Raw genomic sequence first — 27871 nt, forward strand, 5'->3', positions numbered from 1 at the left:
CATTTTAATTTTTAGTCCCTACTTAATTATCACCAGATTAAATGTGTCTAGGTGAATAGGTGTACACTTTTGGTTTCTACTTGAAAATAAAATTATCTACCTACTTGTTTGATATCCAGAAAATAAGAAAAATACATAAAAATCTGTTTTTAGACCATCAACAAATCACTCCTAAATGACCATAACCCCTACAAAGCCATGTAGCTGCTTTGTTACTGCACACCGTTGTATGGGGACCTTGCACTTTGAGACTATGCGCTGAAACTTGGCACAGTTGATTCTTAGCTGGTCTTGAGCAGATACAGATCGGGAGCCGTCGAGAGCCACCTCTCATTTAGTGAGGGGGGAGGGGGAAAGTTCGATGCTGCCGCGCTTCACTTGGAGCAACATTTCTCTAAAACTATACCTATTAAGGAATGTAATATATCATTTTCGGATAAATTAAGGATGAGGAATCTAGTTTCGGAACAAAAACAATGCACTTTCTAACAAAAAAAAAGCATAAAGTAGAAAAGACTAAAAAACGTATTTTTGATTTTTTCATAATTACCATTTTTTTTTTAAAGTGTAGCAGGAATCTACAAAAAATACAGTCGTAAAGCTACACTTATTACGTTTAAGAAAATATATAGTTTAATATACAAAACTGTTGATAAATGGGAGATAAAAAATAATATTAAGCGTGGGTCAGAGTGATCTCAATACAAAATATTATGAATGTGGGAAAGTTACTTATAATTTGTTCTACAATCGTTTATTTTTCTTGTTTTTTCGTAAATAACTCGTAAACGGTAGCCCACAGCAAAAAAATATCTTTTACGTAAATAATCTGTTTCAGATTTCTTATAAAATAAGTACTACTGTTTTTCGGTACCATCAATATTAAAAAAAATATTGAAGGGAGAAAATAAATACTTAGGTCCCCTTTTTTAGTCATTCGTAAATAACTCGTAAACGAAGGCCAATAGCAAAAAAATGTTTAGTACATGAATAATTTACATAAAATTTCCTACAAAAAAGGTCATTCGAACTTTTTCGCTAGGATCAATATTAAAAACGATATTAAAGAGAGAAAATAAATTCTAAGGTCCCCTTTTTAAATATTGATCCTAGCGAAAAAGTTTGAATAACCTTTTTTGTAGGAAATTTTATGCTAATTATTCTTGTGTTAAAATATTTTTTGCTATTGGACATCCTTTACGAGTTATTTACGAATGACTAAAAAAGAGGACCTTAGTATTTATTTTCTCCCTTCAATATTTTTTTTAAAATTGACCTTAGCGAAAAAAAGGAGCACTTATTTTACAAGAAATCTGAAACAGATTATTTACGTAAAAGATATTTTTTTGCTGTGGGCTACCGTTTACGAGTTATTTACGAAAAACTAAAAAATAAACGATTGTAGAACAAATTATAAGTATGTTTCCCACATTCATAATATTTTGTATTGAGATCACTCTGGCCCACGCTTAATATTATTTTTTATCTCCCATTTATCAACAGTTTAGTATAATAAACTATATATTTTTTTAAACGTAATAAGTGTAGCTTTACAACTATATTTTTTGTTTTCAGAATTCTACTACACTTAAAAAAAAAATTGGTAATTATGAAAAAATCCAAGATACGTTTTTTTGTCTTTTCTACTTTATGTTTTTTTTTGTTAGAAAGTGCATTGTTTTGGTTCCAAAAAAAAATTCCTCATCCTTAATTTAACCGAAAATGATATATCACATGCCCTAATAGGTACAGTTTTAGAGAAATGTTGCTCCAAGTGAAGCGCGGCGGCGTCGAACTTCCCCCCCTCCCCCCCACTAAATGAGACGTGGCTCTCGAGGTCTCCCGGTCTGTATCTGCTCATGACCAGCTAAGAATCAACTGTGCCAAGTTTCAGCGCATAGTCACAAAGTGCAAGGTGTCGTGCACTAACAAACTAGCTAATGCACCTGCAAACCATGCCAGATCGCTAATCTGAAATTGATCGCGTGACACATGAGGCGGGACAGATGCTCATTCGATGCACATTGCGCCAATTTGGGGCGAATCCGTCAAACTGACAGAAATCAGCGCGGATGAGGTAAAGTGGGGTAGCAACCCCATTTGACAATGTAATTAACACTTGCTAATAAGTTCGAAAATAAATTTGCCGCGGCAATAACAACTTTATTACAAACAGTGAAAGCGTAAATTTCGTCGTCGGTCTGTATGGTGTTGTGAAAACAGATTGTACACTTGCAGCAGCTGCAAGTGTTCAATCTGCTTGCTGTACAATCTGCTGCTGCTGATTAGGTATTACAAGTTACAAATTAAAGGACCATGGGCAGAAATGTCCCCACCCACCAACAGAAATGAAACATGTCTCATTTAATAGATTTTAGCAACCTGATGATTTTTTACTATGACGAGGATCGCCATATGTATGGGGTTTTCTTGGAAAACCGTGTTTTGTTTTTACATATTTTTTGCTCATTTCATTGAAAGTTTTTGTTTTTTTATTATACTAGTTGATTGATAAACAAGCATGCGGGGCTGCGTGATGGTAAACAGTCACCGCAGCCTATAGACGGATGTAACAACTCATGGTTATCACGTAATACGCGTTACCGACCATGTGACGTAACAGATCTTATGCCACAATACCCAGTAATTGCACTGCCATGTCTCACCCTTCAAACCAGAACACCGCCATGAAAACATAACTGCTTAGGGAGAGAAAAGAACCCCATACATAGGGCGATTCTCGTCATAGTAAAAAATCATCAGTTTGCCAAGATCTATTAAATGAGACATGTTTCATTTCTGTTGGTGGGTGGGGACAGTGCCCATACAAATTTGCCCATGGTCCTTTAAGAATGGACCTTATTCTTAACTAGCGGCCTGCCCCGGCTTCGCACGGTTTACCTTAACAAATTATACACTTATGTAAACCCTCCTCAAAAATCACTCTATATTGATAGGTGAAAACTCCATGAAAATCCGTTCAGTAGTTTTGGAGTTTATCGCGAACATATGTACTACTATACAGACGGACGCGGCGGGGGACTTTCTTTTATAAGGTGTATAGATTTGAATATTAATTGACCGAGCGTTCGGTTGTTCTCCTCCTCCACAGGGGCCTTACCATGATGTCCTTATTGTGATTCTGTTTAGGACCAAAAATCACAAATACAAAGTATCAGCTTGTATTTAATAGGCAATAGGCCTCTGGTTCAAAACCTAGAATAGATGTTTTATGTCGATTCAGTTTTTGATTTTTTTGCAACATGGCGGCGCCGTACATTTATTCAGTTTTAAACTATGCTCGCGGTCTATTGCTCACAGAGCCGCTACACAAACCTCTTGACTTACATTACTTACACCCACACATCTCGACTTCAAAGCTTAAACAATTCCAAAATCAACGAGGGGTCTTTATCCCCGTCAAATTATGAGATTTAGCAAAACATGTCTACTGAATTACACGCTTCAATTACGAGGGGCACAATGGGGGCATAACCGTGCCCCTGCAGGGGCTGACCGCACGTGGCGACGCAATATGCTTCGTATGATAACTGACGGTAAAATCTTATTGTTCTTTAATTGTTTTATAATAATAATACTTTATTTTTAAGCGGGACGAATAAATAATAGGGTGTTTTCATTGTGATTTGGGTAGTGTTGTTTAGCATAATTTTAATCGGTAATAGAGAGCTTTGAAACAGGTCAATTAGGTACCTACATACAGTGACTTGAATATAACATGTGATTCATAAAAAGCAAACGTAGGTAAATACAGCGATCTTCAAAAGTTATGAATGGAATTACCTAATTCTTAAAAGGGGTACGTACTTTTGCAGCAGTTGGGTGTATGTACATTTAAGTTAGGCATTCCCTCTACTTTACTGGGTAACAATGGCGATGGTGACAAAAAGTAAATAGTAAACTTAGGTACCTACTTGTTTCCAACCAAGCATACCTAACCTAGGTATACCTATAGGTACTTATTGGTACCTATTGTCGAAAAGAAAGGACATTTACTTACTTACCTACTTTACATCTAAAAATTAATATCTGCTCCAGTGTGTAATTGAAATTGAATTTATTATTCCGGGTTAGACACGCTCTAACACTTGCATCGGCGACAAACAATAGCAAGTTTGAGGGACGTGGGGGTGACCATGCGACTGGTGCTAACTAGGATATTTTATTTAAAGCGGTATTGAGAGCTATCTTACAATCTTATATAATTATATATATGAATAAAAGTTACCTACTTTTACTACTCTATATTTATAATTTTATGCTCATGGTTCTACTCCTTCTCATTTAATTTTTAAATAAAAAAATATTCTTACTCCAAGAAGCTTGTAGTTTTCTTTAGTTAATTACGAGTACGACATAAGTAGGTACGATCATCTAAGTGACCGTATTAACTTCATAGTATGATAATTAAACGGACCTACCTACCTAGTTGCGGAAACCTTATGAATCATCATTAATGATTTACTCATTTATGATAAGTTATTTTCGATTTTGCTAGGCAACGCTTTCTCCGATAATGAAATACTTGGGTAATTAAAACAATTTATTAATATTTGGATAAATTAGTGCAAATTCCAAATTTAATGCAGCAAACGATTTGTCTATTAATGACACTAAAATGGTGTCATATTTAATTTAAAACGTATGATAAAATAATCGATATTAAATAGGAACTAAATAATTAGGTGTTTATAATTTGCTAAACAATTAATAATTAGAGTGCCTAACTGCCTGATACACGTGAATGTAAAAGCAGACGGTTTGCAGAAAGTTGTTATTCTGCAAGACGCACATACTAAACACATTGCCTTTACCTAAAAATTTACAAGCCCGGCGCATTTTTTATACATGCTTGTATCGCTGCCTGTACCAGGAAGTAAACAGGAGTTTTGTTTTGTGTCTCTTAATTCCTCCTCAAAACCTTTCTATTGAGCCCTAACTCGTTGTGCGTTATTTCATCGAAACATCATTCGATTTTGTTGAAAATTGTCTGTATAGTCAGTCTATGCCGTACATTAGGTGTCAAATATTTTTAATTTATGCTCTTTCTTTTTCTCACTGCCCTCAGCTCATGCAGCCGTAAGATTGTGTCGTCTCATTTATTATATTTTAATTTATGTTTAAACGTTTACAACGTATACAAATAGTTATTTGTTTTAGAAGGGGGCAAAGTTGTTGTTTAACCGCTCGTGCTAATATTGATACCCAAGCAAGCGAAAGATTCCAAAATTGAACCAAGAGCGTAGCGAGTGGTTCTATAAATGGAATCTTGAGCGTTGCGAGGGTTTCAAAGCACGAGGGTTAAACAAAATTTGCCCCCGAGTGAAACACAAAATTTTTCACCACACCAACCTGAAGCAAATATAAATGTAAAATATCGAACAAAATCAAACCAAATCAAATCCAAATGAATGTTATTAAATATTTATCATCCAAAATCATCATTTAAAAGTCAATTCTACCAGCAAACATAAGAAAACAACTCAAATTTTGCATTTGATTACTTTGCCTCACATGTGAATAAAATGAAACTTTGCTATCAGTTTATGAAGTGCAAAGTAAGCCTTTCCGAGCTGGTGTGGTGAAAAAATCTTTATTTTATCTTAATGTTTCTAATCATATAAAACTAGATATAGTGCTGTATTAATTTGCTACCATTAATACAGACTCATATCATAACTTGGTGTTGCTTCATTTCGTAATCTTGGCTAGTCCCTCGCCTGCTTCCCTCGCCCGTGTGCTCCTTATATTTCGAACAGATTTTGTCTTCAAATACTTATTGGATTGTCATAAAAATTCCTGTATAGGTAGGAATACCTACCTAATTATGTGATGTCAGGCTAAATCAAATACTGGGATGTTCGTACTTCAATTACTGGATTTAGATCACAAAATATACCTACAACGATCAGATACAAGGTAGCCAAAATAAAATCGATTAGCAAAAAATAAAATAGGTTTGAAAGCGTGGTCACCCCACAACAATGACACCCTAAATTTTGCACGAGGGAGCTAAACGGCCCGTTATCTTCGGTTCCGTTTCATTAAAAACGTATTAGCTGTTGCATCGGAAATATTCCGACTGAGACTGTCCACTGATCCTTTTTGTATAAAGATTGTAATATTTGAAATATCTCTCACAAATATTAACCATTTTTAATAACATTAACTGCATGAGTAATTTAATAACACTTCTAGATCGTTAACACTTCAATATACTTAAATATTACGATAGGTAGGCATAGTCTGTAGATTTGTAACTGGCCCTGAACTGCTAATCCTTTGTCTATTGTTTAGTAAAACCGCACGTGCTACTTACCTGCAAAAAAGGGTCTTAATTATTATATTTGCCACCTGAGCGCGGGCTAGTCCAACGCTCAAAAAACCAGTGTAGGTGCGCTCTCCGATAACGCGCCTTTGTTACGTATCTGGATGTCACATTTTAGACTGGTTCGACTTCCAGCACTCAGTAACCGTAGAGAATTACACGATCCTTTTTTTACAGGTAGAGGCACATGCGGTTTTACTTAACAATAGACAAAGGATTAGCGGCTCGGGGCCAGTTACAAATCTACAGACTATACCTGTAATATAAAACATACAACCGAATCGATAATCTCCTCCTTTTAGATTTGGATTTCGGTTAAAAAGGAGGATGAAAGCGCCGAAAACACCGAAAATTAGCGTCAAGTCTTTGCGAGGCCTAAGACCCCTGCTCTGGCCCAGCTGGTAAAAGAAACAAGAATAAAATAATAAATACTTTATTGTATATTGAGCTTAGTCGTCACAATAACCCTCACATACTGGTCGTAGGCAGTAGCCACGGCCAAGCCAAGGTGGTCGCGGTTCCAGTCCAGAGCGTTGATAGGCTGGGTGCTTATGACCATGCGTTGCAGTCGCTTCAGAGTCCCGGGGACCCCGACAGACACGCCTTGCTGGTCCATGCGGAACCTCTGCTCTGGGTATTCGCTGAAAATTATTTGTTCTCTTGAATCTCACATTTGTTGACGCGACTCCGGATTAGCTTGTTTGATCGGGACGGAAAACGCGTGGAATTGAACAAATGTTTCTTGATTTAATCCTAATAGCGTCATTAGGCCCCGAATGTCGAAAGCACTCGATAAACATCTAGACTCTACCAACAGTAACTTTGCACAAATTTGGCAGTAAAAAGGCATACTTACATAGCCCTGCAAGTAGCTCCACACTGGACGCTAACCGATACCGTATTGATAAGTACGATACGGTTCATATTAGGTAAAGCTTAGATATTATATAGGCACGCTACAATAAAGTTTACAAAAAATGCATTGCATAAGTATAGTATAGGTACCTAATTACCTAGCCAGTTTTTATCAAATTCTAAATTAAAAACTGTATCTGGTACTCAAATACAATGAGCCTGAAGAATAGATATTAATAACGTAAAACTTACTATTTCCAGAGAGACGCTTGCCCGTTTCCTGAGCATGTCACGAACAGGTCCCGGTTCTGTGGCAGATGTCGCGCCACCCAAATGGTGCCGCTTTTCACTGAATTTTCTAATACCTGGAAATATGTAACAAGTATGTAATGGAAAATGGCGTACTTTGATTATCATTACATTGTAATTAATATACAGGATAGCTACATATAGTTATTACAATAGTCAAAATATAACTAGATAACTACATAGAAGCGCTGGTGGCCTAGCGGTAAGAGCGTGCGACTTGCAATCCGGAGGTCGCAAAAACCCCGGCTCTTACCAATGAGTTTTTCGGAACTTATTGTACGGAATATCATTTGATATTTTTTAAGTACCAGTCGCTTTTCGGCGAAGGAAAAACAACGTGAGGAAACCGGTCAAATCACAATAAGGCCTAGTTTACTCTCTGGGTTGGAAGGTCAGGGCAGTCACTTTCGTAAACACTAGTGCTTACGCCAATTCTTGGGATTAGTTGCCAAGCGGACCCCAGGCTCCCGTGAGCCATGGCAAAATGCCGGGACAACGCGAGGAAGATCTGTAAATACCTCAAAGATACGTGGGCCATACTCAAAGTCTCTGGATTCTGATATATGACAAGACTTATTTTTTCTAAGTGGTCAGTCCAGGAATTTTCAGTAGGTATGCCCTAAGTATTAGAGAATAATTACCTGCGCAAATCCCTTGGTAGGATTCTGAGTGCGCACGTCAAACACGTGGAATTTCCCCTCGAGCGTGGTCGCTACTAACTTGTTCATGGGAATATCCTTGCGATCAAACTCTGCGTGGCATACCTGGAATACAACAATAGGTACAATAATTATTTAGAATTGTTGTGCCTAAGTTAACTACTATAGCCAGTAAGCTATAGTATGAATTTTCTCAAATGATTTTTAGGCCTCAGACCCTTATCTCCTTCTTCTTCCTCGCGTTATCCCGGCATTTTGCCACGGCTCATGGGAGCCTGGGGTCCGCTTGACAACTAATCCCAGAATTGGCATGGGCACTAGTTTTTACGAAAGCGACTGCCATCTGACCTTCCAACCCAGAGGGGAAACTAAGCCTTATTGGGATTAGTCCGGTTTCCTCACGATGTTTTCCTTCACCGAAAAGCGACTGGTAAATATCAAATGATATTTCGTACGTAAGTTCCGAAAAACTCATTGGTACGAGCCGGGGTTTGAACCTGCGACCTTCGGATTGAAAGTCGCACGCTCTTACCGCTAGGCCACCAGCGCTTTTTTTTTAGGGTCTCAGACGCTAATCTCTTAAACAAAAGCCATTGTTTCTTTTATGCGAGCGGTCACCTCCCGTTTTAGCCACGTGGCAAAGCAACAATGTCCTTTAAAAAGCAACGGTATCATGATAGTGTTAAGGTTCAATAATCTATGTAAAAATATGATCGCTCGCCTACATTGAGGTGGTCCATCGTCCAACATTACCAAAATATGATAAATGTACACAGATTTGAACCTTAAAACCACTACGATACATCCGCTTTTTAAACGACATTATTGCTTTGCCACGCGCCTAACACGGGAGCCGACCGATCGCACAAAAGAAATGGCTTTTACAGTAGGTACATATTTTTCCGCACTTGTATCGTAAATAACTATTGCTTAACAGATTAGGGTCTTACGTGTAAAAATCATTTGAGAAAATTCATACTATACATGCATCTACAGAATGATTGGTTCATGCACATAATATATCAAACATTCAGAATATGTTTCTTACCCCATTCTTCAAGTTACATTCCCATCTCAATGACATAGTCCTCAAATCAAACATCTTGAGGTCTCCATTATCATAGCCGGCCACAACAATACGCTCCGAGTCATTGAATGAGTTTCCGAAGCAGACAGACCAGCAGTCCCGCTTGCCCTCACCTTTCACCGGCTGCATGTTTGCCACGGGCTTGCCCCGCTGCCTTGGATCCCATACTTTTACTGTGCCTGTTATACAAAAGCATTATTATAGGTCTATAAATTCTGCATAATCAGCATTGTCCACACCCATGGAAGAAGGGGTCATGAGAAACAAGGAAGAAGAGAAAGTAATTTAAGGTAACTTAAAACAAAAGATGTCACCATAATAAATAATAATAATACACTCAGGCACTGGATTTATTGCGATCCTTAATGTCTAAAACAATATATTTATCTACATAAAAATTATATTTCGTAAAAAGCATATAATAAATATATTATTTGCTACTCCATCAAGTGGACGAAAACTAAAGCCACAATGGAAACTAGCGCACTGACCCTATAGTGAAACATTTCATTACCCCTGAATGTATTAGACAGTGCAACATTTAGAAGTTTCAAGTTAGATATAATAAAATGTGTTTTAACAAGTTGTACCATCTCTGCTGCCGGTGACAATTTCTGGGGCCCCACAGCTGACTGTGTTGCCGCCCATGCCATCTATCGAGTTTATGATGTCTGTATGCTCCTTTGTTATGTACACTTGGCAGCTCTTTTCCAAATCCCTGAAAAAAAAAAGTTTAATTCTTATGAGTAAGGGCTGATTTAGTTAGACGATGCAGAACAGATTATGATTATGAACTCGCATGCGAGTTTCATTCCATTGCGGGTTTTGATCGGTCGTTCGAATTGGACGTAACCAACAGTCCGCAATGTAGCTAAAATCGCATGCGAGTTCGCACGCCGTCTAAATCAGCCTTAAGTGTGTATGTTGTTCATTTTAAACTCTTGTTTTAAGATTAATTAGAATTATTGTTTAGTAGATAGCAGAAGGAAATATCTAAGTATCAATGAAAATGGTAGTACTGATGGTTTTCTGAGCATTCTTACCATATTTCTAAAGTACCCTTAAAATCGCCTGTAGCCAATCTTCTCTCTACATCGCTGGTCGCACCGAAGGTTCCACATTTAAAAGAATTCGGCCTTTCAATCTCCTTTATTTTCTTCACTTCACCTGCAGTTATTTCAAAGATTTCAATAGTTCCGTGTCCTTTGGGTATGCAACCAATAACAACAAACTTAGCAGAGCACGGAATCCATTTGCAATCAAATATGGAATGATTGATATTGTGCTCAATGTGTGTTATGATCTGAGGAGTATCCAGGCTTTCCATTTTAACAGATTTATAGTTTTCCTTGAAACCAATCACTTATTTTATGGATAAAAACAACCTCAAAGTCCACCATCGAATAAACACATTTTAGTTGTCATGGTAACCAAAGTGACGTTTATAAGTTTTTTTTTTTATTATTGGCACTTTACATTGTAAAATTTGCCAGTGAAGTCATCGAAATAGTATACTGAAATAAAAAAGTCAATAAAAAATAGTATGCAGTTTTACTGTTATATTAATACAACGCAGCAAGTGATTAATCAGAATTACGATTATTTTATCACGTATGAATATCAGAGACAATTACATTTTACTTTATTTACGTTCGTATGCTATCTGTAATTATTGTCTATGATTTGACAGCGCTTTGACATTTATAGTGATGTACTCTTAACGCATGACACGCATGATTTGGATTTTGGAATATCGACAAAGTAAAGGACGATTGTGGAAATTCATTAATTATCCTCAAAAAATCCTTAAATTAATTATACAACGCTGATAGAATTGACGAAACAAATATATTGCACTTAAATGATTCACGGCTTATAGTCACGTTTATTCGTTTTCGTCTCGTGCTATTACACCAGTAAGGTGCTCATTGTATTATCGATAAATTATCTTAAAGGACGCTGCTAAAGGACATCCTTAACTGCATTACAAAAAAAAGCAATTATTGTAAAAGCGTGCAAAATAACAAATAAATTAATTTCATTGTATATTCAGTAATATTACTTTCTACATTGCAAAATTAACCTATAATTGTCCAGAATGAGCGAAAGGAAGAGCAAGAAAAGCGTAAGTTTGTGACCCAAATCAGATCATGATATACTTGTTTGTTTTCTCTTGTCCACATATTTTATGTTTTTGCAGAAAGCTGATATCGCGAAGCAGTTTGACTTGCCGGAGAGGCAGTCGAAGATCACGTCACTGCTGAACCAGGCTGGGCAGGCGTATTGCATATGCCGATCTTCAGACAGTTCGCGATTTATGATGTTCGTATTTTGGTCATCTTTTATCGTTAATTAGAGACGAAATTTGCTCTAATCTACCTGTCTAGAAGTTATTTGAGGAATTCTAAGCACTTGCATATTGCATACTAAGGATATTGTTTGTTGTCCAAAGGTTGAAATAAATATTATAAGTAACTAAACATAATGTGGATCATTCTCCAGATTTGTGCCTGCCTCTAAACTCCATCAAATCATCAATCGAGTTGAGGCTGACCACAGTCATATAATTTGAGAATGACCCAATGCATCTTTTTCAAAGCTAAGGTAGCACCTATTCGGCAACAACAAAGGTAGAATTTGTTGTTTATAATGGCAATTCCACACTTTCATTTGCTTACTCTGTTCAAAGGGCCTACCGCAAAGCAAGTTCAAGTCATGTTGCCTCCCTGTCGCACTTATAAATTTGTACGTAAGTGTGACAGGGAGGCAACACATTGAGAATTCACATAGACAAACTTTAGGGGTTAGCAATAGTCACCAATCAACTGACAAGCCAATTATATCACAAACTCGAATATCAGACTGTGTGACATTGTTTTCAGAGCCTGTGATGCCTGTGAAGAGTGGTACCACGGGGATTGCATAAATATATCCGAGCGAGAGGCAAAGTACATTAAGAACTATTTCTGCGAGCGCTGCCGGGATGAAGACCCTACACTAAAGACTCGCTTCAGGCCACAGAAGAGGGAGAATGATGACGAGCCTGGTTAGTTTATTATATTATTATATGTGAATGCACAGGCAGCTTAAAGCTGATACTGATCTGATCACTGATCACTGACTCAGGTAAACTGTTCCACACTTTCACTACGCGGTAGACGTGCGCGCCGCGCCGCCATTCATACGCGCCGCCGCCGCCGGCTCGTCCACTCGGCCCGCCGTTGCACGGGCTACTGAGCGTTTAAGCCCGATTCGGGTGGATAAAATTATTTTATTCACAACAATTATGCAACATGTAAAGAAAATTGCATGTTTATTCATAAACAATCTGTTTACTTTGTTGTTTTTTCTCTCCTTATTTAGTACCACACCAAGATGGCAATAAAAGTAAACTATTGAACAACACATTTACGCAATAAGTCTAAACTATGCTGTACAAGAACAGATTGTGCGTGAGTATAATGCTAGTGAAAAACTATAAATAGTTAATTTTTGCAGATTTTAGTAGGAAATTCCTAAATGAAAAAAATTACTACACGCCGGCGCCGCCGCGCCACGCCGACCTAAAATGCCGGCGCGCCGCCGCCGGCAAATTTTAGGTCGGCGCGCACGTCTACTACGCGGTTAGGTTAGATAGGAAGTGTCATCTGAGGTTGCTACTACTCTGTGTCCGTGTTAGTTTCAGAGAGTGTCCTCTCAGTCTGTCATTTATGTTGCGAGTAAAAATATCGCTTAACCCGGGTACGTTGTAGTGTCCTGTGAGTGTGTGTAGTTTGCTAGTCTAATTTTACTTATTTTCTTGTACAGTCATATTGGACCGGCCAAGGTGTTCACAATATCTGAATGTGCACTCTAACACCTTTACAACAGAGGCTTGTTCAGATATTTGTGAGCACCTTGGCCACTCTGATATATCCGATGGCGACTGTACCTATACCCTACCACGCAGCACCCAGGTCAGGTCAGGTTCCGTGAACATTAGGGTGTTGCTTATTTCGTCGAAATTGTAATTTTCTATGTCTCACCCCCTTAAATTGTTCTCTTTCACTAAAAAACAAATGTGGATTTATTTCAGAATTTTTAATTTCGTTTTAGGGGGTCGCTACCGAATTTAGAAAATTTTGATCCTTCATTCATGATGATTTTATTTTAATTTTCGTTTTTTTTTTAGTGAGACAGTGAGTCAAAGTATATGGAAGCTATTTATATGTAATTCAATACTAGGTATAGTCAATATATATTTTTAAATAATTTTTATTCCTGTTTTAGGAGTGCACACTGCTAAATCAATATTTAGACCGCCTAAAACACGCATTAATAAGCTTTAAAAATGGTATTATTTTATGTTAAAGTGCACATTAATACACCCTGACACGGGTCAGGCAACGGTGTCTCATAAAAAAAAAACGAGAAAAAAAAAACGAAAAAATCTTGTATGGAGGGTCCAAATTTTCACAATTCGGTAGCAACCCCTAAAACGTAATTGAAAATTCTGAAAAAAAACCACATTTGTTTTTTAGTGAAAGAGAACAATTTAAGGGGGTGAGACGTAGAAAATTTCAATTTCGACGAAATAAGCAACACCCTAGAGAACATTGGCAAAAAATTTCAAACTGCCTGTCATCAATTTACTCTTTTAAATTCTGGACATGAGCATAGTATACAGCTGTGCGCATTTGTGACGTTTTTAACCAAAAGGTACCACATTGTCGGTTGTCGATAAGGTTGATTTCAAATTGAAAGTATATGGAAATAGCACCTTATAGCCGACAACCAACAATAAGTACCCTTTCGTTTGAGAATGGCTCATCCTCATACTATTAATACCTGTTTAGGCCAACTGAAATAGATACTGTCATGTACTGTATAGCTCAATTGTGTCGCTTAACTTCAAATTCGGGTAAATCCATTCGACCCTCTCAGCAAATATCTACCCTATTACCTTTTCTTAATACCAAAATCGCATAATCTGACAGATGGATTTACCCGAGTTTGAAGTTAAGCTACTCAATTCTACTTATATGCATCTATTTTTATTACCACCAGTTCGAGATGACAGAAAGAAGAAACGCAAGGAGAAAGACCACTCGGAGAACAAGTCCAAAAGAACAAGCAACAAAGATGGCTGCGGGGACTGCCCGGGATGCTTGCAGTTACAGGATTGTGGACAGTATGTATTTTAAGTCAGGTTTTTACTTACTGTTCTGAACGGCAAGCGAGCAATCGTTTGTTTGGTTAATCTGCTCCAATAGTAAGAGAAGAGCAAACATTTGCTTGAAACCAAATGTTTGTTCAGAACACTAACTTTTTTTTTTTTAATCCTTTTTTTTTTAAGGGGTTTTGTCACGCGTTCTATACAATAATAAAATGCTGCTGAGATGAGTAATCTTAACATTTCTGTTTTTATATAGCCCTAAAACTTTTGCAATTTTATTTCAGTGTCTTTAATATGAATAAAGTTGGAATATTACTGCTTTGAGAATGATAACTTGATAAGACAGTTTTCCAAAAGTTAGTAGATAGTTACCAGATCTGCTTACTACAAAAAAAAAACTTTTAATGCTTGACTTTTCATTTTATCTTATATACCCCATTTCAAATGCCATGGCCCGATTCCACTTGAAACTGCACAGAGAGTACCTGATGTTTGTCTACTGTTTAATAATTGCTTTACAAGCTCTGCTCTTCAAAGACAGCATGTGGTGGTTATTAATTATTACCTACAGTGAAGTAAAGTCGGGCATCTTTTGTTTTTGTTTTGTACGCCGCAAAAAATATTTTACCGGGTATATTTTGTTGTCACTTTGTTACTACTCGTATTGTGTACGCCTAATGAAGGTCTCAAGTCTCAAGTGGAATCGGGCCATGGCATTTGAAATGGGGTATACCTTTAAACGAGCAATTCTTGTATATTTATTTATTTATATATATATTTCGGCGATCTCGGAAACGGCTCTAATGATTTCGATGAAATTTACTATATGGGGGTTTTCGGGGGCGAAAAATAGATCTAGCTAGGTCTTATCTCTGGGAAAAGGCACATTTTTGAGTTTTTATATGTTTTCCGAGCAAAGCTTGGTCTCCCAGATATTTTCACTTTAAATTTGGAATATATCTATAAAATTGTGGGGATACATTTAAACTATTTTTTATAAAATACTTTTCTTGTATTGCAGCTGTGAAGCGTGTGAGGACATGTTCAAATTCGGCGGCAGCAACAAGCTGAAGATGAAGTGCAGGCAGCGGGTCTGCATACTCAAGAGCAAGAAGCCATCGCGGCAGTCCAGGTAATTTGTGTTAATCATTTACTTTAAACAAAATACAACCATATAACTTATACAGTATTTTATACTCGGTTTGCATAATGTTCACATAGACACAAGTATCACAGTTTATGATACATAAGTGTTTCTTGACACTTAAGACTAGTGGCTCTGTGACCTTGTGATCCCCAATGTAAATCGTGAATCGACAAAAAGGTAATTAAAACCGGCCACGTGCGAGTCAGACTCGCGCACGAAGGGTTCCGTACCATTATGCAAAAAACGGCCAAAAAAATCACGTTTATTGTATGGGAGCCCCACTTAAATATTTATTATATTTTGTTTTTAGTATTTGTTGTTATAGCGGCAACAGAAATACATCATCTGTGAAAATTTCAACTGCCTAGCTATCACGGTTCATGAGATACAGCCTGGCGACAGACATACCGTACTGACAGCGGAGTCTTAGTAATAGGGTCCCGTTTTTACCCTTTGGGTACGGAACCCTAAAAATTATCGAACCTGTTCACAAAATTTGACGGGAATCGGTTGAGAAATGACAGACATCCAACAGCAGTTATTTTCGAGCTAAAACGGAAACGTTCGCTTTTGGTTGGTCAATTATTATCTTGTAATCACAATCATATTGTTAATAATTAATTAAATCGCCTGCGCCGCCTGTTGCACCTGTATACGGGTTCCAACAGGCGTTCCACATGACATTAAAGCTCTCCAAAGGGTCTCTACGTGTTGGATCTATATCCCCACGCAAGCCTCTATCAAAAGACCGGGATTTATAGGCCCGTGCAATCCAAAATTAAGAAACGAAAAACGATCATTTTTTTTTTCTTGCAGCAGCAGCAACCGAGTGAAAAAGAAGCACCACGAACGAGAAACCTACGAGCCTGAAGAATCTATAGCGCACTTGCAGACTATGGAGCCTAGGCAATGCTATGGGCCTCAGTGTACCAGGGCGGCTTTGTATGGATCTAAATACTGCTCGTCCCAGTGTGGAATCAGGCTGGCCACGGCTAGGATTTATCAAGTGAGTTGTAATTTAGGATTTATGTTTAGGGCTAAACAATTCTAATACCCCGCTCGCACACTCGAGCGGCTTGCGGATTCGTCTTCAATGTGAAGACCGCCTTAGGTGTTAAGTCTAAACTAGCTCTGATCTGTTTCATTTGCTAAGACCTAGATTTCAAAGTGGTTTGTTTCGTATCTACAGGTACTCCCTCAGCGCATCCAAGAGTGGTCGCTCTCCAGCTGCGTGGCCGAACAGCGCAACCGCAAAGCGCTTGAAGTTGTTCGCAGCGGTCTGGCTCGAGCTCAAGCGGCTCTGAGGGCTTTGGATCAACAACACGCCGCCTTGGATGCTACTGTGCTGCGAGCGAGTCATGCTACCATACAGGAGCAGGCTGAGAAGGTAAAATACCCTCTATATTAGCTCTGTGCATGCCTGTGTCCATCCTAGCGTGTGTTACATTAGTTATCTAACAAATCATCATCCGACGAGTTGACAACAGGTCTGGCCTAATGGATAGTGACCCTGCCTGTGAAGCCAATGGTCCTGGGTTCGAATCCCAGTAAGGGCATTTATTTGTGTGATGACACACAAATAAATGTTCCTGAGTCATGGTTGTTTTCTATGTATTTAAGTGTTTATATATTATACATATATCGTTGTCTGAGTACCCACAACACAAGCCTTCTTGAGCTTACTGTGGGACTTGGTCAATCTGTGTAAGAATGTCCTATAATATTTATTTATTTATCATCAGCCTCGTTTCCATGAAGGAAAACATTGTTAGGGAACCTCAATAATCTGAATGATGCATAATTTCCTTTTTAATATTAGATGTCAGTTGCGTACATAAAAATAACATAACCGGCACGAGCCTGCGCCATTTCCTTCGCCATCAGGTTTCTGGACGGATTCTAAATTCACATATTGAGCCGGAGCAAAGAGTTGTAATATTCAAATATTCTAGATGTTGGGAAAATATCAAAGATAAGGAGGAACTAGGAAGAGAAGAAGACATCTGATTATGTCAACCATCGTCCGAAAACAACTTTATATCAACAATAACTAATATTAAACTCTTTTTTTCTGGTAACAGGAAGCCGACGACGAAACGTCCATGTACTGCATCACGTGCGGCCACGAGATACACTCGCGCACCGCCGTCAAACATATGGAGAAGTGCTTCGTCAAGTACGAGGCTCAAGCGTCGTTCGGCTCGAGGCACAGGACCCGTATAGACGGGCAGAGCATGTTCTGTGACTACTACAATCCTGTTAATGGGACCTACTGCAAGAGGTTACGGGTAAGTTTAGTTGAACCGCCTTTCCTATGAAATTTGCAATAGTAAACCTATAGATGCATCGTCAAACATATGGAGAAGTGCTTCGTCAAATACGAGGCTCAAGCGTCCTTCGGCTCGAGGCACAGGACTCGTATAGACGGGCAGAGCATGTTCTGTGACTACTACAATCCTGCTAATGGGACCTACTGCAAGAGATTACGGGTAAGTTTAGTTAAACCGCCTTTCCTGTGAAATTTGCAATAGTAAACCTATAGACGCATCGTCAAACATATGGAGAAGTGCTTCGTCAAATACGAGGCTCAAGCGTCCTTCGGCTCGAGGCACAGGACTCGTATAGACGGGCAGAGCATGTTCTGTGACTACTACAATCCTGCTAATGGGACCTACTGCAAGAGGTTACGGGTAAGTTTAGTTAAACCGCCTTTCCTGTGAAATTTGCAATAGTAAACCTATAGACGCATCGTCAAACATATGGAGAAGTGCTTCGTCAAATACGAGGCTCAAGCGTCCTTCGGCTCGAGGCACAGGACTCGTATAGACGGGCAGAGCATGTTCTGTGACTACTACAATCCTGCTAATGGGACCTACTGCAAGAGGTTACGGGTAAGTTTAGTTAAACCGCCTTTCCTGTGAAATTTGCAATAGTAAACCTATAGACGCATCGTCAAACATATGGAGAAGTGCTTCGTCAAATACGAGGCTCAAGCGTCCTTCGGCTCGAGGCACAGGACTCGTATAGACGGGCAGAGCATGTTCTGTGACTACTACAATCCTGCTAATGGGATCTACTGCAAGAGGTTACGGGTAAGTTCGTATATCCCACCAAAAACATTTTCATCTAAAATGTTGCCACTCAAGACGAAACCATAAGGCTCGCACTGTCAAAAAGTTATAAGATCTCTTGTAGAGCCAAGCTTCTAACTCTACAAGCCCTAACTTCACAAACCCTACTCTTTAGTCAAAATATGTGGCTTGGCCGTTAAGTTGACCCTTATATTTACGAAGCTAAGGCGCACTTGCACCATTCCACTAACCCGGGATTAAGCGGTTAAACCGTTAACCTAATGTCAAATTGTATTGGTATCCATGGTAACGCCAGGTTTAACCGGGTAACCCCGGGTTAGTGGAATGGTGCAAGTGGGCCTTAGTCATATATATAAGGGTCAATTCATAACTGTCAAAATTGACTTCTTAGCTCAGTCATAGAGAAATATAGTAAGACAAGAGTACTCACTTCATCCATACATCAGTTTTGGTACCAATAAAATTAGTATTTTCATAGTCGACATCTAGATGTCGATGCTAGCATCGAGTAGCGGAATTATCAGTACTTTAAGTAGTACTAGTAGTACTGTCAAATGATAATAGATGTAGCACCGACCGGAAAGTCTTATGTTGTTGAGCATTAGACTTTCCGGTCGGTGCTTGTACCAAAACTGATGTATGGAGTGAGCACTCTTGTCTTACTGGGTCAAACAGATCACTGTGTTATGTCTTACCTGTAGACATACACAAGAGTTAAGGGCTATAAAGGTTAATTTTCTTATTTAACCCTTATCCACGTGAAAAGGTCCTCCTTTTATTTAAAGAACTATGATAAAATCGTTACTTACATGCCCACAAGCTGTTAACTATTCCCACAGGAGAGAAAAACACACTGATCTGTTTGACCCTACTATATATCTCTATGGCTCAGTTAGACTGTTGGTATTTTATTTACACAACTTCATCCCCTAATCTCCTCGTTATTCCAGGTAATGTGCCCCGAACACTTCAAAGACCCCAAAGTGAGCGACACGGACGTCTGCGGCTGCCCGCTCGTGCGTCGCCTCTTCGAGCCCACCGGCGACTTCTGCCGCGCGCCCAAGAAGAGCTGCCTCAAGCATTACCAGTGGGAGAAACTAAGGAGGGCGGAGATTGACATGGAGAGAGTCAGGCAGTGGTTGAGGGCTGATGAGTTGGTGGAACAGGAGAGGAGTATCAGACATGCTATGGCTTCCAGGTGAGTTACTTTGGTTTGGACTTTAAGAGTGTTTCAAGTCCTGTCTCAAGCATTACCATTGGGAGAGAGAAACTAAGGAGGGCTGAGATTGACATGGAGAGAGTCAGGCAGTGGTTGAGGGCTGATGAGTTGGTGGAACAGGAGAGGAGTATCAGGCACGCTATAGCTTCCAGGTGAGTTCCTTTGTATTGATCTTTGAGTGTTTCAAGTCCTGTTTCAAGCATTACCAGTGGGAGAAACTAAGGAGGGCGGAAATTGATATGGAGAGAGTCAGGCAGTGGTTGAGGGCTGATGAGTTGGTGGAACAGGAGATGAGCATCAGGCATGCCATGGCTTCCAGGTGAGTTACATATTTGAGAGTGTTTCAAGTCCTGTCTCAAGCATTACCAGTGGGAGAAACTTAAGAGGGCGGATATTGACATGGAGAGAGTCAGGCAGTGGATGAGGGCTGATGAGTTGGTGGAACAGGAGAGGAGCATCAGGCATGCCATGGCCTCCAGGTGAGTTACATATTTGAGAGTGTTTCAAGTCCTGTCTCAAGCATTACCAGTGGGAGAAACTTAAGAGGGCGGAGATTGACATGGAGAGAGTCAGGCAGTGGATGAGGGCTGATGTGTTGGTGGAACAGGAGAGGAGCATCAGGCATGCCATGGCCTCCAGGTGAGTTACATATTTGAGAGTGTTTCAAGTCCTGTCTCAAGCATTACCAGTGGGAGAAACTTAAGAGGGCGGAGATTGACATGGAGAGAGTCAGGCAGTGGTTGAGGGCTGATGAGTTGGTGGAACAGGAGAGGAGCATCAGGCATGCCATGGCCTCCAGGTGAGTTACATATTTGAGAGTGTTTCAAGTCCTGTCTCAAGCATTACCAGTGGGAGAAACTTAAGAGGGCGGAGATTGACATGGAGAGAGTGAGACAGTGGTCGAGGGCTGATGACTTGGTAGAACAGGAGAGGACCATCAGACACGCCATGGCCTGAAGGTCATTTTTTTAGGGTGTAAATAAATATTTGCGGCATTACACGATTGCGCCTTTAATTAGGTTACTAGCATGAGATTTATACCACTCTATTAGTCTCGTAAATTATACAGTAATATTCATTATTCGTCGTTTTCTCAGAGCGGGCGTGCTGGGCCTTATGCTGCACTCGACCTACAACCACGAGGTGATGGAGCGCATCACAGGCAAGGTGAACGACAAGCCCAAAGACTCCTGACACAGGCCGAGACACAAGAGAAAAAGACCGATCGAAACCAACACTACTACCGAGAATGTGAAGATTGCGAAGTAATTGTTACAAGTGTTGTAATTGTAAAGGTTCCGTCACACAGGCGCGTTTTCCGGGCGGGGCGTGAGCGGGACGCGCCACTTTTACCTACATATAAAACGCTCACGCGCCGCCCGGAAAACGCGCCTGTGTGACGGAACCTTTATACTTCCCTATTCGAAAATTCAATCTCAGACATCCACCTCTACTGCAGTCAATAAATAATATGACTGATTGTTATTGAAAGCCAGATAAATTAGAAAGATCTTACAATAAAATTGCTATTGTCAAAAGTTACGTCACGGGCAAAGCCAGCGACAAGCCAAAGGACTCCTGACACAGGCTAAGACACAAGAGAAAAATACCGATCGAAACCAACACTACTACTAGTACTTGATGTTAAGTGATTTGTTTTGTTGTAATCATCATTTTAAAATAGGAAAAAAAATAATTGAAAACCGGAGAAAATGGTCAAATTAAATCTTCTAGAAATGCAACCCAATTTGTAGATAATATTTGTATCCGTTTTATAAGCAAAAAGTTGTGACTGCTGTTTTATACGAAAAATTTCTTTAAATAAATGAATGAATACTCGTTTGTTGTCCTATAGTTCGGTTTTTTAGCATTAGAAAGAAGGTAGGCGATCTTGACAGGTCTTTTAATTGAGAAACGCTTTTTAAAAATCAGTAACTATTACTTATGAAAGCAGAAGAATATAAATGATCTTATTAGATTCATAATTGTTACATATTTGCCGTGACTTATTTTTCAATTAAAAGACACATCAATATTGTTTACCTTTTTTCTAATGCTAAAAAAAACTAACTATATTCCTATGCAGTCTGTAAAAATGTGTATAAATAATCTGATTAATAAAGTAAGTTGTGTATAAACATACCTACGTTGTTTTATTACTCGTCTACTTTATGTTGGTTGATGATCATAAATGTTTTGGTAGAAATTATAGTAACCGGTATAGATACTACCCATATTTGGGCACTTAAACTATCACTATTAGGTAAATTCCATGTTGTGTACCTTACTAATGTGACTGATATATAAGACATCGCAGAGCAGTACCAAATAAAACAACAAATCAATTTTCTAACTCAAAAGAGCGATTTATTATTATCCTAGCACTTATTATAAATAAAATTAAGGCTAGCATTCAGTTCTTATTACCACTAGTACAGTAATGTTAGAACGATTTAGTAATTTGTGCACTTCACTGAAGCCTCGGTGTTTCGTGTGGCGACCCTTTCAGATGTACTTATGCCCTTTATCAACTATTAGGGCTGATTTAGACGGAGCGCGAACTCGCATGCGATTTTAGTTACATTGCGGACTGTTGGTTACGTCCAATTCAACCGACCCATCAAAACCCGCAATGTAATGAAACTCGCATGCGAGTTCTCGCATCATCTAAATCAGCCCTTAGGCTGAACTCAATTTCTTAACACATTCATTGCCACTAAGCTAGTAGCGCGTAGCCACGACTTTGCCGTATGTAGCACGCAGTCGCTGCGAACATTGTATCCGACAGTCGGGTTCTTGGCCCTGAATGTGTTAAAAATACAAGTGGTAGTATTTTCCAAAATGTATCTACTTAAGGGGCCCACAGATTACCAGTTCGCCGGACGATATCACCCTGTCAGTTGTTCGGGGCTGTCTGTCAAATTTTGCGTTTAACTGACAGGCCGATATCGTCCGGCGGACTGGTAATCAGTGGGCCCCTTCAGATTGCTATAGGTACATTCATTTTGAAAAATATATTTTTGTATATGATAATTATGATAAATCAATCAAATGATTTAAAGATTTTCTCGTAACGGGGCGCTACAGGCTTCATAGTGAAGTGCAGTCAGTAAGCGTCACTACTCTCCATAACCATCTAAACAATGCGGGCGCGTCAACGCGCAGTATTGTCACAACATATACCGTAGCTATTTGTGGCAGTTCAAAACAAAAGGGACCTTAAGTCGCATAAGCAAGACACAATTACAAGCCTTCAGTACTAGTTGTATCTAGAGCGAACAGAATCATTCGAATATCAGTATAACTTACGTCCTGCGTATTTATAAAGTTACTGTATTACCCCAATTCTTTCGGCATAAATGCATTTTTTTTTTCAAACGTGGCAATAGCAGTGCCATTTATTTTGGTGAAAATATTATTAGTAGCGTATCGTTCTAAGATCCCTTTCGGTTTGAACCGCCATTTGAGTTACAATAGAAGGTAAGAAAGCGCAGGTCTTATCGGGTTACTCATAATCGCTATACTACGGGTGTTAAGCGATATAACTCATGTTGGATCTACACTGTAACTACCTACGTATTCGAATATTAAACGATTTGATATCTTACCCGACTTGAACGTTAACCCTTCAAACGTCACAGACTTGTTAAAATGCATTGACGTGTCAGCCCAAGGGTTATCTTAAACAAATATAATATTACGTGCACTTACTTGCATTAATTAATTAAATAAGAATTATCTTTGTAACACATGAATAATCCTTAAATCCGTCTTGCACTTTGTCGACTCGAAAGGCAATATTAAGTGTAACCACTAACTAGTGAATTCAAATTGTACAAAAACTAAATTTCATAGTATCGTAAGCTTATAATCGCTACGTTTACAAACTTACATTATTTTTACAACACTCCTGAGGACAGGGTTTATAGAACATACACCTACGCTACATACGACCAAGTCACACCTAATGTGTTGTGCGGTGCGGTACATTCAGCCTAAGAGTGCGATACCCACCCTTTCAAAGTTTATACGCAGGTGGATACTTCTCTCTGTATCTGACTCTACATGAAGTCGACGAGTGAAGAGTTTTCACTTTTGAACCTTAATGTCAAAGAAATAAAGTCGAAAATGACTTCTGTCCCTTGACTCTCTTTCATTAAATCCAATAATTGCACTACAACACACCGCACTGCATCTTGCATTAGATGTAACGAAGCCTTTAATACTAGTTGAATACGATAGACATTTGTAAGAAAACTAGAAACTTTAACCTTTTCCCATTTGTCCCCAATCGTAACAAATAATGATTCCTTCCTAGTTGTGAGAGGGACTTTTTTGACCCATTATTTCCCACTGTCGACAAATGAGAATATAACTAAACATTTTAGAGTTGGTTACGTTTTCCGCTTACCTGACAAACATCTATAATAAACAACCAGCTTAGATCAGAAACTACGTTCAAAAAAGCTACTTCTATTTCGTCAGATATAGTCAATTCGAAAACAGTCCAAAATAACATCGGACGCAACTAAAGAGACTTTTTAACACAAAAAGCGATAGTTGAATCGTGTGCCAGCAGGTTCGGGACTTACATTACATTTACTACATAAATGGCATGTCTAATCACTCGTGTGATAACCGTCATATCGCCAGTTTACAACCAAATACCTGATTAGAATTATTTACTAACATTATGACAATACTAATGACCAATACCCATACGTAAACGGAAAACAAATACATAGTAGGTATGACAGAACGTCGAAATTTGAAGATGGTATCTATGTCGCTCTTGCCTTATTCGAGTAATAGGGAGAGACAATAAGCTACTTTTCTACTAGTCAAATCAGCTTCTTTTTTAGAACTGTCAAAACGATTTGCTAATATGGAATTTATATGAAAACGAGTATAGTGACGTCACGGTCAACTCAACTACTTTTTATATTTCAACCCGATTTATTAAATATAAGTTGTGTTTAAAAATAACTGACGTTCTATGTTTTACTAATAATTATCTGGTGTTTTATTTCGTGCATGGTGTGAAATAATTTATTTTAAGTAGAGGAAAAATCCCTGTAAAAGCTCTATACTTTATGAATTTACGTTTTGCACGGCGGAGTCATGATAAAAAATGTTTTCAAAAGAATTATGTCTAAATCTCAGATGAATCCAGTAATTTTTTTACTATATTTAAATTCTTCCGATTCCTCGCGAGCAACATATTTAGATTTTTTTAGTATTGATTGATCAATTGGTCCATAAACAAATTAAATACCTATTAAAACCAAGTATCATAGTATCAATTGAACATCTATATACAAGTTTTGGTTGTAAACCGACGAAATATCTAAGTTTAACCTGTAAATGAGACCACTGTGTGTGCACGGTTCCATACTTCACACTATGGCCTATGCTACCGCTATGGCTCTTAGGTATACAAGCAACCCACACTACAAAACATAAATTACTTAACATTACAAAGTAATCAGTATTTACAATCATAAAGCAAATTAGAACTTAAGTTAGTTATATCAATATAATGATAGTCATAGCTGCGTTTATCGGCCGATTTTTTAATATTGACGCTTTTTTTTTTGTTAGATTTGGATAAAATTTGGCTGTTTTGAAGAGCTCATTTATTTATTTAAACTTTATTGCACAGTAAAAAATATACAGTGACAAAAGGCGGACTTAATGCTACACGGCACTCTCTACCAGTCAACCTTTAGGCCAAACAGAGAAGCATTCTGGGTGGAATAAATACGAAATCCTAAAATTTATGTAATTTTCCGTTGAGTTTTGAAAATACCATAACCATACGTTTTCGTAAGTTAGAGGAATATTTTTTTTAAGACATACGGTGTAGTTGCGCGTATATTGTGCAGATAGGGAAATTTATATCCACCAAATTTTATCGAAATCTTACGAATATAAATTCGACAACAAAATAAAATACGACCCTCCTATGGACTAGAGTCTGTGCGGAAAGAGAAGAGTTGTAGAATGTATTGGACCCCAATGGCCCCATACATTTCACGACTCTTCTCTTTCCGCACAGACTCTAACATAGGTTAGTTTTGCCAAAGGCCAGTAACGATAGACTGAAAACTTCCTTTGTTATAACCAGTGATCGTTAATTTTCCAGCAATTTTGGTGCATCATAGTAAAAATAAAGGATTTTCTTCAATTTTTTTCTAGGGAGAGGATTGGTTAAGGTTAATTACTGTTATTAACCCTAATTATCTATTCCACCTAGAGTAGGGCATACAGGTGCTTTTAACCAACAATGCTGCACCAAAATTGCTGGAAAATTAACGATCACTGGTTATAACACTATGTAGTGAAATTCGCAACTTTGTCATATAACATGATAAGTTTCATTATATTAGCAATCTTTATCCTTAACTTGTCTCCAGTCTAACATAGATTGATATATTTCAGTTATACAATAGAATATGTGTCGATAGAGTCAGCCTCAGGTATACGCTCAAAATACAAGTAAAACTTCTATTGATGTACTGTTATTCCATTATAATCTTTCATATATATTCCATTCATAATCATTTTAAAATAAAAGACAGCAATATACAAAGCATTAAATACTTTTTTTGTAGTTTCTCGCATTTTCTCCGCATTATTATCTTACATCTTGACATTAACAAATAAATATTCTTCATTAGCCGAACATTTTATAATACCTATTTGTGACGTTTTCAGGCAAAAGGTAGCACTTTCTCGTACGGACTACTTCAAATTGCATCATTCTTGCCTTCTTGAAAAAGTGGTACCTTAAGAACGACACATTAAACATACAGACACCATCAACACATCGTTTTTATAAACGTAACACACATTATAAATATTTATTTTGCGTCTCGTGAACAAATTAAATCACTTCATTTTTCACAGTATTACATTCATTCGTATAGCGGTTTTTTGCAGAAACGATTTACTAATAAAGACTGCTAACTCTATACGTTTCGAAAAAGACCATGCGCTATAATCGAGTAATAACTTGATATTAACAGTCTTTATTCAACTCGTTTGAGTAAAGCTTCTGCGTTACAGCTATGTCGAAATATGGAAAAAGATAAAAGTGAGATTCCATTTAAAAAAAATAGGATATTAGGTATTAGTGCATAATTCAAAGGTCATTAGAACATTCTCAACTCACCGAGGAGCATATAACCTTGCTCGGTCTGAGGTCATAAATATGTGTAAAGTACGCACAAAGAATTTCGTACATCGACCCGCCATTTCCTATCTCTATTTCACGTGCATAATTATATTGCTGTTTCGCTTAGTGGCATTGACCGCCAGCATCATCGGCGGGACAGCAATACAATACGCGTGCGATAGAGATCGGGTTCATGTACGAAATTGTCCTTTAGGTACATTTTGAACTTATTTGTTAACATATTTATGATCTTTGTGACCGCTCGTATATGTATAACTTCCTCGCGGCCTGACGTCACTGCCGGCCACTCCGTAATAATCTTGTTAATTGTTAAATAAAAGGCCCTTTTATTTATAATTAATAATGCCTGCTGCAGAACCTGAAACAAGATAAAGGCCAATTAGGAGAATAGGGGATATTAATGCAATGTTCTGCCGCCAGAGTGCAGCACTACCGACTCTAGTAAATTCATAGACTAACTTATACATACTGTGCCTTAAACTGTTTTTTGACAAGTTTTCACAGACAATAAAATATGACATTGATGCATCAAGGCGGTTTGTTAACAAGGGCCTACCGGTAAACGCGAAAATCGAAATTTAGTTATCTGCCTCTTTATCGCTCGAATATGCAAGAGTGATAGAGAGGCAGAAACAGAACTTTCGATTGTCGTGTTTCACGGTAGGCCATGTGATTGACGTAGTGACGCATGATGTGTCATTTATGTTTGTTTACTGTATGTGCTAGTTAGTGCCACCTACGCAGAGCTTTGCCTAATATTCCCTATTACAAAGAATTTGTTTGATCTATTTCTTAGCTCTG

General features: G+C 38.3%; 3 protein-coding genes across 3 annotated transcripts in view; 1 reads left to right on the forward strand and 2 right to left on the reverse strand.

Annotated features, from left to right (window-relative positions):
- Positions 1-6768: 6768 nt before the first annotated feature.
- Positions 6769-10680, reverse strand: LOC134799303 (dynein axonemal assembly factor 10). The gene is made up of 6 exons (XM_063771683.1): positions 10303-10680; positions 9850-9977; positions 9221-9438; positions 8155-8277; positions 7457-7569; positions 6769-6990 (listed from the first exon to the last, which is right to left on the reverse strand). Exons 1-6 carry the CDS (start codon positions 10584-10586, stop codon positions 6783-6785), a joined length of 1074 nt encoding a protein of 357 aa, XP_063627753.1. The 5' UTR covers positions 10587-10680; the 3' UTR covers positions 6769-6782.
- A 569-nt stretch (positions 10681-11249) lies between these two features.
- On the forward strand, positions 11250-21148 carry LOC134799304 (CXXC-type zinc finger protein 1-like). The gene is made up of 10 exons (XM_063771684.1): positions 11250-11384; positions 11460-11581; positions 12142-12305; positions 14306-14429; positions 15436-15546; positions 16378-16567; positions 16751-16948; positions 17643-17849; positions 19604-19851; positions 20970-21148. The coding sequence occupies exons 1-10, from the start codon at positions 11358-11360 to the stop codon at positions 21064-21066; spliced, it is 1488 nt and encodes a 495-aa protein (XP_063627754.1). The 5' UTR covers positions 11250-11357; the 3' UTR covers positions 21067-21148.
- A 1065-nt stretch (positions 21149-22213) lies between these two features.
- LOC134799373 (protein pellino) overlaps positions 22214-27871 on the reverse strand; it is a 153249-nt gene continuing 147591 nt past the window's right edge. The window contains exon 10 of the mRNA XM_063771783.1: positions 22214-27428. The gene's annotated coding sequence lies outside the window, so the exon portion shown is untranslated. The remainder of the gene's footprint in view (positions 27429-27871) is intronic.

This window comes from Cydia splendana, chromosome 18, assembly GCF_910591565.1.
Source record: "Cydia splendana chromosome 18, ilCydSple1.2, whole genome shotgun sequence".
Taxonomy (NCBI): domain Eukaryota; kingdom Metazoa; phylum Arthropoda; class Insecta; order Lepidoptera; family Tortricidae; genus Cydia; species Cydia splendana.